General features: G+C 45.9%; 1 protein-coding gene across 1 annotated transcript; it reads right to left on the bottom strand.

Moving 5' to 3' along the window:
* Positions 1-267: 267 nt before the first annotated feature.
* Positions 268-2,918, bottom strand: LOC123145211 (lipid phosphate phosphatase epsilon 1, chloroplastic). Its single transcript, XM_044564576.1, has 4 exons — positions 2,422-2,918; positions 1,554-1,779; positions 1,108-1,181; positions 268-886 (listed from the first exon to the last, which is right to left on the bottom strand). Exons 1-4 carry the CDS (start codon positions 2,716-2,718, stop codon positions 662-664), a joined length of 822 nt encoding a protein of 273 aa, XP_044420511.1. The 5' UTR covers positions 2,719-2,918; the 3' UTR covers positions 268-661.
* Between the last annotated feature and the right edge of the window lie 10,395 nt (positions 2,919-13,313).

Genomic DNA, 13,313 nt, shown 5'->3' with positions numbered 1-13,313 from the left:
CATATCGAAAATACGAATTCAGTGGTATAATTTTTGCTCCACCACAATTGGTCTCGTTGGTTAAATTTACGATCAAATTTGAATCTCGGAAAGCGCGGACACACTACATTATGAAATGGAGGGAGTACATACAACCAAGACGAACGAACCCTAGTAACTCTCTTGGCTGAAAGCTTATGCAGTCTAGGGATGAACACTTGGGCAGTGGCCACGCCACAAAAAAATTCTGTTAAACACGAGTGAAGAGCCAGTACGTATTCATCAATGTGTCAAAAAATCTCCTATTGCACACGACGATGATACTGAATGATTTACTGTGTTACATTCAGAATTGCATCAGCAACAACTGCATACTACCGTGTTACATCCAGAACTGCATCAGCATCAACTGCATATTGCCGTGTTACATCCAGAATTGCATCAGCATCAACTGCATCCGTGAAAAATAAAGCATGAATGAACGAGCCAAGCACCAATTGTTCGATACTGTATATGTTACACGGGTCAATGATATACAGTAGTAAATCAAAACTGCCGTCTGTTCTGTTTAGTGAATCATCGTGCGAGCTCCTTTCCGCGTGTAATTCCCAGAGTGCGGATAAAACCTTCTGTGGCCGATTGGTTTCAGCGTCCATTAACCTGTTGCGTGCTATCTGTATCATTACTCATCCTTGAGCCAGTGCTGAATGATGTAGACGACGAAGGAAACACAGAACACTACTGAACCAAGGATGACTGGAATTTGGACCCACAACGAGGAAGCAAAAGCTTCCCGCACGAGCAAATGCCAGAGCGCGAACCACAGAGCGCTGAAGGCTGATCCTACAGCAGCGCCCACGAGAATCTGGTTCAGTGTGTGGAGACGCTGCGACACCCGTAGCCATGACTGCACGCACATAAGGGGGTTAAGATTAGAATGCGCTAAAGAACTTAAAGACTGTAACCCAAGAGCATGATCCTGTATTTGGGATGATTAAAGATGGAAGAGTCTACCAAGTACCAGGAATTGATTATAACGCACTAAAAAACTTAAAGATTGTGTCAAGAGTATGGTCCTGCGATTGAGATAATTGCAGGTGAAATAGTCTGCCAAGTAGAAATTCTTACTAGATAGGAGGCCAATGCTACAGTTGTAGCCCCAAGAATCATTGCCAGATAATTTGTCCCAAGCCAGGAGAACACTGTGTTGCAAAAAGAGCCACATGAGATAAGTGACGCATTCCTTTTCATTCGACAAACAGGTGGATATTGGAGCCATGGAGGTATTGTTATACTCAAACCTCTAACTGATAAGCATCTTAGTTTCTTTCTTTACCACAAAATATGAAAATAAGCTCATTATTCATAATTGAGTTTCCATCCATTGTGTTTACTAGAATAGAAAAGCCATATAACAAAAACTGAGGAAAACGTATAGTTATGGACATACTGTGTCATGATTAAAATGAATTAGGACGGAGCTCCAGTCAGCAGTTATGCTTTTGATGTTGCCAGGAGAATATACTGAAAAAATAGTAAATGGTTTTATGAATCTTGATTCTTGAAGAGCTTACCTGAAAGAACTAGAAATGTTGCAGCATAGAAAATGGATTGGGCATGGGATGATGGCATCCCAGGATCAGACCGCAAAGCCGGTGCCGGCCTTTCGTGGTTGAGAAGCTTTTTAAGAATGGACGAAAGCACAGTGTTCGCAACCGCACCCATCAAAGCCCACATAATTTCAGCATCACGCTTCCAAAGAGCTGCAAGAGCAAAAGAAACAGCCACCAGCCATTTACTCTGGCATGCAATGGTAAAATTTCAGTACAGGATCCGGAATTCCAAGTAAATAGCACAGAAATTTTTCTCGAACATAAACAGCACACAGTTAACCTTTCCATCCATTTAAATGTGATTTCAACCATAATGTTTAATCACATCTCAGTAGGGAGCTTAAGCTGGAGCATCTAAGTTCCTCTTTCAAAAATTAACCAGATACAGGTATAGAACAGGCATTAGATAACTAAGATACTCCACAGCCAAACAAACTAAATGTGTATAAAAAAATAGTTCATAAATAATGATAATATGAAAACAGCTGAGCTCGGCACACATTACTGCAATTAGACACCTACAAGCGACAATGATACTCTACTAAAGCAATGCATATTCTCGGCAGAGACCAAATCAGAATATTCTGGCCTGGCGTTTCAGTTCCTTTTCGATAAAAGCTTCATCCCTTTCAGTCAGCCTGGTAGAGTTCGAACTTTCAGTTACCACTTGACCTCATTTGAAAGGCATAAGCACTGGTTACGAACTATCACTACTCTGCGATTAAGCAAAGCTCGTGCCAAGTCGTAAGACATATGAGATTCCGAAAAGCATCAATATGCCATATGAACATATACAAATCACAGCTTCATAGCAAAAACGGGCACTAACCATACGATTCAGCGCCGCCTCGACGGGCGTCCACCGGGTCACCGCCGCCTCCGCCCTCGGACCGGGCAACTTCCCGCCTCCCAGCATCGCGTCTCCCTCCCCGGCAGAAACCCCAGGCTCCCGGAATGACCCGCTTCCGACCATGGTCATCTCAGCCATGCACACGCCGAGCCGCCGCGGCGTCGTCGGCCGCGGAGGGCTACGGGGAAACGAGAGCGGCCGGCCTTTGCGCTGCGGGGGGCGATTCAAGCGCACGGGCTCGACGCGCGGCCATGGGGCTGGTGGCGACAGGAGCATGGCTCTGCGGACCGACAGAGTGGGAGCGCGGGAGAGGCGGCGCTAATGCGGGGGGAGAGCATCTCGGCTATCGGAGGATTTTGACGGGAGGGGATTTTTCCGGGGAGGTCGAGTTTGGATGGATCGTGATGCCCCTCTTGGCGTCTTGGAGTGGTGGGATTAGGAAATGGCCGTGAAAGGATTAGAGAGATGTTTTCGGGATGTATTAGAGAGATGGTTGGTGACTGGTGAGAGACGGAGAGGCAAGACAGATTTGAGTCAATGCTTGTTTATTTGGTCGAGAATATGCGCTTTGGCACAGTATTTTTCTGAGATGGACTTTTGTGGCCATTCGCGCTAGGGAGAAAGCCTCAAAAAATGAAAAAGTGCTGTGCTATGTCCCTGATTTAGGGCTTCAAGTCATAATATAATCATGACGGTAGTGCAAACCAGAATGTTGCAAAAGTCCCCCCAAAGGAATACAGAATAAATCTGAAAAAGCTACATACAGCGTGACTTGAATATGGAAAAGCTATATATAGCGTGACTTCACGCCGGGCTTTTTTTTAACACAGTACAGACACAGACACTCATATATGTGCACATACACACATCCTCACGCATGCACGCCCTATCAATATGAGAGCATGTACAATGCTAGGCTCTTGTGCAGGCGCTTATAGTTAAAAGAAGAAGTATTAAAAAACTGGAAAGGAACCAGGCGCCTCTTCCTCCATCGATAGGCGCTAATCAGAGACTCTAAACACGTAGGCCCAGCACCTCGTTTCTTTACTCGTGTGGCAAGAAAAGAGCCAAGCGCTCGATGCAACTCTTTGCGTCGATGCGGCGCCCGACACTAGGAATAGGTGACGTAACTGCCAATCTACCGGGAAATAATTCCTAGCATCCACCACTAGCGCCTAGCGTTGGAGATGCCCTGAGCATCTCCGGGAGCCTTCATAGTCGACAGAAACGTCTTCTTTCACTAAATGCACATCGCCAAAAAGTCTGTAATAAATCCAGAAAAATGCGAGCATCAATGTCAAATCTGGGACTTAAACCCTGGTGGGCCGGGACAATCCAATCGCAGGTTGGTTCGCACGCATCAGAAAGACTCTCCAACTCTCTTTTAGATAATTCCAAGTGCTGTAAAAAGAACTTAACAATTTGGACCACAACAATATATAACTTAGATAAAAATCACCGCTTAGCTCAAATATTTTTCAAGACTTACAGAAACATTTGTTGAAATCATATCTCATACTCGTAGGTGTTTCTATGTATGCTCTAATGTCAAGCTCCCAAGCTTCATGATCGGCCTGGATCATGTCTATAAAGCTGAAGCAGTGAAGCTCATGCTTTTGCGGCCATAAAGGCCCCACCAGCCCCCATCCCCGCTTTCCCTCCGCCTTGAGGCGCCTGCAGCCAGACCCTCTCCACCCCATCTTCTTCTCCCCCAAGCAAGAAAGCAAGAAAACGGGCCAGTTCCACCATCCCAGATCTACAAACCTTCATAGCCCTGCAATGGCGACCATGAAAAGCTAAAAAATCAGAGAAGAAACCAGAGAAGTGCAGGAAGGGCTGTTGGAGAAGAAGCACAGAGGTAATCCATCAAAAATTGCTCACATTTTCTCTTAATTTTGCCCTTATGCTATCCTCCTCTACAGAATTACTCTTGTTTATCCAGCATGACTTTGGTTTGCTGCAACTCTGCCACTTTCCTGATGCATAAGAACATAAGAACACATTGTAAAAAACCCTAAAATCAAATCAAAAACCCTAAAAAAAGTGATGGATAGAACTGATGTTTCTCTGCTCAAGTTAAAGTTGGCAATCTGCTCATCCTGTTTGGGCAAAAATAGTCTTATTATCAGGCATCTGAGGTAGTTACATAATATACACACAATCAAGAAGATGTTGTTGTGGGGCAAAAAACTAGAATGATGGAAGCAACTTGCATAACAAAGCTATACTTTCATAACAACTCCGTAGGAGAAAAACTGAAAGCTATTCTTGGCAATTTGTACACCCTGTTCAAGCAAAAACAGTGTTGTTGTTGACCAACTAGTGGTGCTTATGTCAGATACACAAACTTTAGCAAAAACTGTGACATATCTGACACTAATAAGGAACATACAAAACATGAACCTTTTGCAACTTACAAAAAAGGTGAAACTTTATGCTTAGTAGGCAACAATAACAAAAAGTTTCTGTTCTACCTAAAACATGGCTGAGATGACAAGTTGTGTTGCAAAATAACATTCTGATGTGAAAGCAAAACCATTTACAAAAGCTAAAAGGTATGTTGTTTCGACAGTGGTGATATGTGATAGACTGGGGAGGATATCATGGGGTTTCTAATTACCTTCATTTATAAACTGGTTTTCTGCAAAAAGTGTTGTCTTCCCACGCTTGCGCAGATAGATAAAAACTTGATATTTTGATCCTGCAAAAAATAAAGGACAAGAAAAATTTCCTATACAGAGAAACCCCCCATGACAACTATTTTATCTCAGCTTCTACGTCGCTTGAAACACGAATACGCGGATATGGAACACACTAAACATAAAAAAGCACAATAGTTTTGTTGCTAGTGCGGAAGATAGGTGAAACACAAGTACTGCACATAAAAGGCACAACATTGTTGCACATAATTGCTGCTGTTTTAAAGTTCTAACATAAAAATGCTGGTGCTCTCTCTGATTTTGGTGTAAATTCCATGCTCGATCTTAATGACTTTGAAAGGACACTTGCTTCATGAGAAAACCTTGGATAGCATGCAGATAGAAAAAAGAGTTGCCTGCATTTAAAAGAGAGAAGAAAAATTATGATACACACAAAAAAAGCCTATGTAATTATGCTCAAAATGTTTCCTTAAAAAACAAATGGACACTATTCTTCTGATTCTAGTGTGCTTAGGTGGTTGTGTTATTGGCTTGCCTGTATTTACTGTGCTACTTGCTTGCATCATTCAGCTGACTTGCTTTACATTTTTTCATGTTGAAAAAAACAAAAAGGTTGACAATGATTGACCTGAATGAGGAACCAGATGAAAATAACGGTGATCCTGTGTACTTGTCACGACCGGTTTTTCAATAAAATAATTATTGAGAAACCAATCCCTGTTACGGACCAGCGAGGAAGAATTCCTTCTCACTGATAGACAATACATTGGTCACAGAAGAAAAATACCAGGAGTACTAAATATAATACAAAGTCGAGCAGAGACTGCCCAACAATTTATTACATGCACGCCGATAAAACAATACGGCGGATAGGGTGGCAAACTACTAACTCACGATAAAAACGGAGGTGGAAATATCATCGCGAAGCGAGTGACATGATTCCAGAATACTACAACTCTTCGAGCGTCGGAGTGAGGCTCGAGAAGACTTATTGCGGGTGGCGGAAGCGTAAACGATACAAGTGACCAATATCCGGGATCGCGCAGGACTGACTGGGACTCCTCTAGGCGTCGGACGCGCTATCAAACTCTTCATCCAAGAGATCGCCTTCGTCAACATCTGGCCAAGTCAACAAGCCAGGTGAGTACTGTGAAAGTACTCGCAAGACAGTTCGGACATAAGGTATAACAAATGCAAACATGAAGCACATGAATAAGTTAACCAGGGCGATCAGACATAGAGATAATAAATACTGGGTGCCAAGCGAGGGTCTGAATGACGCCTCGAGCGGAAACTGCAGAATAGTAATGCGGGTGCCAAATGAGTGTCTGAAAGACTCCTCGAGCGGAAAATGCGGAATAATAATACAGGTGCCAAACGAGTGTCTGAAAGACTCCTCGAGCGGAAAATGCAGAATAATAATGCCACAGTCGGGCGTCGGGGCGACACCACATAAAGGGCTTATATCGAAAGTGAGAAACGAGTACACGCCACAGTCGGACGTCTGCGCGACGTCTCATAAAGGGCTTATATCACAACTCATCAATACAATAGCTCGGAGACATAAATTATCACAAGCATGAGACATAAAATAAAGTTAGTCCATCAACTGGAATAGCAATAAATTTGAATTTACCACTTGAGCTTGTTCACCGGGGGCAAGATTTTCACACGGATAGATTTGGATGTAAAGTCTACATTACTGATCATGGATATGACGATATGGAAAGAATTGACTCTGCAGAGTTTGTACTTAACCACAGCCAACGGATTTCAGTAGTCACGGGGACTAGTTCCGTCTACGGTGTTCTGGAAGGAACACGTCTAACCAGTACACACCCAATTTAACCATCCGAAGCCAGGGATCACCCTCGGCAACATTCAGGAAAAACCCTGAGTCGGGGAGGCCACAACCTCGCGTAGCATGGGATCAAATTTCTATACGCGCGCTATAAGGGGGTGCCCCCCCTCTCGGTCCCAACCGGAAACACCCATGCCCCCTGACCGAATGACTGGCTTTAATCCTGGGCCAAGGTACCATCATCCCGGCCTCTCTGTTTGGTGTGTACACGGAAAGAGGTTACCAACTTACTAAACCGTATCCTGGCAATGAGACATGTGGTAGCACGGAAAGGGGAAGGGACGATAACACGGCTCCAACCATGTTAACGTCGGAAAAGTCGGATGACACAAGGCTGGCATGCTACAACAGTACCACCTTGCTGCCCTTCATGTCACCACATGATTAGGCCACCTCTCATCAGAGGTCATCGCAACTTTGGAACATGCGGGAAAAGATAGATAACGTGGCTCCAACCACGTTAACGTCGAAGAAAGTCGGATGACGCAAGGCTGGCATGCTACAACAGTACCACCTTGCTGCCCTTCATGTCACCACATGATTAGGCCACCTCTCATCAGAGGTCATCGCAACTTCGGAACAACCGGGTCGTTGCCTTACAAGCAACGAGGTACTTATCGACACTCACATGCCACGCACAAACTTTCACATGAACATGCAAAACATCTGCCATATCAAATGTTCAAACATGCTTGCCTGGTTCGGAGAAGTCGGAGTCTAGCTCGGCGAAGTTCGCGGCTCCGTCCCCTCTCCCGGAACCTACGGCAATCACGAAACGGGGTACTAACATGAAAACCAACACACACACAGAAACTTTGCCAAATATTTTCCAAATAAATCCCATAAAAAACTAGACAAAATTTGGAGATTGACAGAAAAAGAATCACTCAAAAATACCTTTTCATTAAAAAGTTATAAAGGTTTCTGTCCAGGGACCTTTCTGTAATGAAACAGAAAAGTTCCAGGGTTTTAACTGAGAAAACAGAAAACGGTTCGTTTGGAAATGCGCAAGCGCAAGAGAGAAGACGTACTTTGCCCGAAGGCGCCAACAGAAAACGGTTCGAGAAAATAAAACAGAGGCTGACACGCGGGGCCCGCATGTCAGGTTTGAAAGCTCGCCGGCGCCCGAAGACGGCGGTGGACGCCGGCGTCGAACCACGGCGAGTTAGGAGAAACGAAGGGTACCAAGAGCTTCAGTGTCTTCTTCCGCGTCGGTGGGTGGTGGACTCGTCCAACGGGGAGCACCACGTCGACGGCGACACTATCTCCGGCGGACGGCGGTTCGGGTGAGGTTGGGGAACTCCGGTGGAGGGCTGCAAAGTACGAATTGAGGCGCGGGTCAGAATGGGTGATGCAAGGAGAAGCTACTGGCAAGAGAATGGGGGCTGCGGAGCACACACGGGGGCGAATCGGGCTGGATCCCGTGGCGGGTCGCGGCGGCCGGAGTCGAGGAAGGAGACCCCCTCGCGGCTCTTCCAGTGGCTGGGTGTGCTCTAGGGGAAGTGTAGGGCTGGTGGGTGCTCGAGTTGAAGCTCGGGGCCCCTATTTATAGGCAGATCGACGGGGTGGCCGTGAACGGAGAATCTCCGGCGAGCGATTACGGCGGAGCAGTGGGTTGGCAGGGGGTTTGAGCGGTCGAGCAGCATCAGTGGATGTTACGGGACTCGTTTTGCAGCTAAACGGAGCTGGCCCTGGCGTAATGGCGCCTGCCCACGGTGAGGTGACCGCACGGGCTCAACGGCGGCAGAGAGCGCGCTCCGCGCCCTGGGTTCACGACGAGAGCGGCAGCGCATTTGGGGGAGTGGACGGCCACGCGGCGGTCTCCGGTGGTTTGGGCGGTGCTGGGTGGAGTCGGCGGCGCCGTGTCTCCCGCTGGCGCCCGCAAAGCCGCCGCCGGCGTCGGTCACGGGGCGGCGCACCTTCTGCTGCTCGTCGCCGACGCCCGCAAGATGCCAGGCACTCGAGCGGTGCAGGAACAAGTGGGCGAGGACGAGGAGCAAGGCGACGCGAGGGTACTGGCGAGATCGACGCCCGTTTCTGAAGAAAACGACAGCAGACACTGCAGTGTTGTCTGAACTTAACTGAAACTTGACATGACCATGCACTGCAGGTGTTCGACAGTAGGTTTTGGTAAAGAGGTAAATTTTGCTGGAGCTGTAACTTGGTGAGCTGGTCACTCAGTGCACCCAGAGGCTGCATGAATTTACTTGGAATTTTTGGAGAAGGTTTTGAATGAATTTCACCAAATTTGGCAAATCTGGTCCAAACTTGCAGCTGATGTAGTTTGAAAATTTTGAACTGGAGACCAGTGGATCTTCATGGTTCTAGGTTGAGGGTTCAAAGGACTAGGAGGGGAAAGAAGTTTGGGGCCAAAAATCAAAACAGAAAAAGGAGTTCCTTTGTAAATCTCCAAGTGCTATAAGAGAAGACAGAAATTTATTTGAATAGAATTTGAATGGAAATGATCACATGAGGAGGTTCAACTTGCTGGATTTGATGCAAATCATGATCCAAAGGTGAGGGAAGGGTTAGGAGAGAGGATTTGCACTAATGCCATGGCAAGAAGGAATAGTTGAAAGTGGCAAAGGACTTTCCAAAAGCCATAGTGCATTCTCAAAAATATTTCAAAGGTTATTTTTCTCAAATGAAAAACATTTTGTCTTGAGCCCAAATGAAGAGCAAGAACCCCCAAGGTCAAAGGCAGATCTTGGTTGAATTCAAATAAAATTTTTGCCATAAAGAAAAATATTTGAGAGTGAGAGTCCTCTTGAAGAAAATTTTTAAATCACTCCCTTCAAATCAAATAAAAATCTTTTTGAAAAATCCAAATAAAAACTTGGGTGTCACAACACCTACCCCCTTAGGAAAAATCTCGTCCTCGAGATTTCTGCTGATCCTCAAATAGATATGGATACTCTGCTCGGAGGAAATCTTCCCTTTCCCATGTGGCTTCATCCTCAGTGTGGTTGCTCCACTGGACCCTGAAAAATTTTGTCGTTTTTTGACGGGTCCTCCGTTCAGACTCTTCTAAAATCTTTACTGGCCTTTCTCTGTAGGTGAGATCTGGTTGCATATCAATGTCCTCATGAGGTACATGTTTCTCCGGGTTACTCACACATTTCCTCAACTGCGAGACGTGGAATACGTCATGGACGTCTGACAGCTCCTTGGGTAGGTCTAGCTGGTAGGCTACCGTGCCTCTTCGTGCCTTCACACAAAATGGTCCAATAAATCTTGGGGCTAGCTTCCCCTTAATTTTGAACCGTTGCAGACCCCTCATAGGAGATACTCGGAGGTATACGGAATCACCAGGTTCAAAGCTGACCTCACGATGCTTCTGATCATAGTAGCTCTTTTGTCGGCTCTGTGCTGTCTTGAGTCTGTCCCTGATTTGTTTAACTTTTTCCTCGGCCTCCTTAAGCATATCTGGGCCGAAGATACGGCTGTCACCTGTTTCTGACCAATTCAATGGGGTACGACACCTCCGTCCGTACAATGCTTCAAAGGGTGCCATTTGCAAACTGGTTTGGTAACTGTTGTTGTACGCAAATTCGGCATACGGCAAACTCTCTTCCCAACTGGTTCCATAGGTGAGCACACAGGCTCTTAGCATATCCTCTAGGATTTGGTTTACACGTTCTGTTTGTCCATCTGTCTGAGGGTGGTACGCTGTACTGAAAGCTAGTTGCGTGCCCAGAGCTTGTTGTAGGTGATCCCGAAATTTGGAGACGAATTGGGTGCCTCGGTCTGATATTATAGTCTTTGGGACTCCATGCAAGCAAACTATACGGGAGAGATAGAGTTTTGCCAGTCTTTGTGTGGAGTAGGTAGTCTTCACGGGAATGAAGTGAGCAACCTTGGTTAGTCGGTCTGTGATGACCCAGATGGCGTCATTTCCACGCTGTGATCGGGGTAATCCGACAATGAAGTCCATTCCGATTTCATCCCATTTCCACTCCGGTATCCTGTTAGGCTGGAGTAGCCCTGCTGGCTTTTGGTGCTCGGCCTTGATGCGCTGACATGAATCGCAACAAGCAACGAATGTGGCTATATCTCTTTTCATACCGTGCCACCAAAATCTTTCCTAAATGTCCTTGTACATTTTGGTTCCTCCAGGATGTATCGAGTATGGAGCGGTGTGGCTCTCCGTCAAGATCTGTTGCTTGAGTTCCTCAATGTTAGGTACGCAAAGTCTGTCCCGGTACCATAATGTTCCTTCACTGTCCGTGACGAATTCTGAAGTCTTACTACGGTTCATTTTCTTCTTTATGCCTTCGATACTGGGATGTCCCTGTTGAGCCTTCTTGATTTGTTCCACTAGGGTGGGTTGTATCTCCAGGTTCGATATGGTGCCCTCAGAGACTAACATTATGTTGAGCCTAGCGAACTCTCGCTGAAACTCAGGCTTCAAGTTTTGCTGACCGTCACTGTCCGGGCTGGGGTTTCGGCTAAGGGCATCGGCCACTACATTTGCTTTTCCTGGGTGGTAGTGGATGCCAACGTCATAGTCTTTGACTAGTTCCAACCAGCGTCGTTGGCGTAAATTCAGCTCTGGCTGTGTGAAGATATATTTGAGGCTCTTATGGTCCGTATATATTTCACAGCGATTTCCAACAGAAAGTGCCTCCACTCCTTTAGTGCATGTATAACTGCTGCTAGTTCCAAGTCATTTGTTGGGTAATTTTCCTCATGTTTTCGCAGCTGTCTGGAGGCATATGCGACAACTTTGCCATCCTGCATTAGCACACATCCGAGACCTTTTCGGGACGCGTCACAATATACTTCAAAACTCTTGTGTATGTCTGGCACAGTTAAGACTGGTGCGGTTGTCAGCTTTTTCTTGAGTTCTTGGAAGCTCTGCTCGCATGCTTCCGTCCATACGAATTTCTTGTCCTTCTTGAGTAACTGTGTTATAGGTTTTGCCACAGTGGAGAATCCTTCAATAAATCTCCTGTAATACCCGGCCATCCCTAGGAAACTCCATACATCTGTAACATTCGCGGGTGGCTTCCAGTCTAGTATGGCCTTGACTTTTTATAGGTCTACGGCCACGCCTTCTTGGTTCAAAATATGGCCCAAGAAACCAACTTGTCTTAGCCAAAATTCACATTTGCTAAATTTGGCGTACAACTGATGTTTCCTTAATTCTCCCAAAACAATCCTGAGGTGCTCAGCATGTTCTTCTGGTGTCCTTGAGTAAACCAGAATGTCGTCAATGAATACCACCACAAATTTGTCCATGAATTTCATGAATACTTTGTTCATGAGGTGGACGAAATATGCGGGGGCGTTTGTTAGTCCAAACGGCATCACCGTAAATTCGTTTAACCCATATCTGGAAGTGAATGCTGTCTTGGGGATATCCTCTGTTCGTACCTTCAGTTGATGGTATCCTGATCTCAAATCAATCTTTGAAAATACTTTAGCTTGTGCGAGTTGGTCAAACAAATCATTTATCCATGGCATCGGGTATTTGTTTTTGATGGTGACCATATTGAGGGCTCGATAGTCTATGCATAGTCTCAGTGTCCCATCCTTCTTCTTGGCGAACAATACGGGCGAACCCCATGGTGAGGAGCTGGCTCGTATAAACCCCTTGTCTAGTAATTCCTTTATCTGCTTCTTCAACTCCACCAATTCTGAGTGTGCCATTCTATACGGCTTCTTATAAATGGGAGCGGTGCCAGGTGCTAATTCAATGCTGAATTCGATCTCTCGGTCTGGTGGCATACCTGGTAGTTCTTCCGGGAACACATCAGGGAACTCGCATACCACTGGCACTTTTCTTAATTCTGCGATGTCCATCTTATTCAGTTTTGGTTTCTGTGATCGTGGCCTTTCTTGAGCGGAAACTCTTATTGTCTTGCCGTGATGGTGAGTGAGAATCACTGTCCGATTGAAACAGTCGATGAATCCTTTGTTGGTGGTTAACCAGTCCATTCCTAAAATGACATCCAGTCCTTTACTTTCCAACACGATGAGATTCGCGTGGAATGGTAGTCCTTCGAACTCAATGACCACTCCTTGGCAGTAACCCTGAGCAATTTGCTTATTTCCGGGGGACTTGATGATCATAGATTTTTCCAAGGGGAGTATCGGAAAACCATGTTGCGAAACAAAACTCTTCGAAACGAACGAATGGGAAGCTCCAGAATCAAACAAAACCGTGGCAGGTACTGTGTTGACAGGGAACGTACCGAGCACGATGTCTGGGGCATTCTGCGCTTCTTCCCTGGTCACATGGTTCAAGTGACCCTTCCTGTGGTTGTTGCTGGGATTGAAGTTGTTGCGCTTGGGGGCTGGATTGTTCCCACCATTGTTCGGCTTGGGTGCCGAGTCTCTTGGCTTCG

This window comes from Triticum aestivum, chromosome 6D (genome assembly GCF_018294505.1).
Source record: "Triticum aestivum cultivar Chinese Spring chromosome 6D, IWGSC CS RefSeq v2.1, whole genome shotgun sequence".
Classification (NCBI taxonomy): domain Eukaryota; kingdom Viridiplantae; phylum Streptophyta; class Magnoliopsida; order Poales; family Poaceae; genus Triticum; species Triticum aestivum.
Note: the sequence above shows the minus strand (reverse complement) of the source record. Positions and strands in the feature narration are given on the sequence as shown.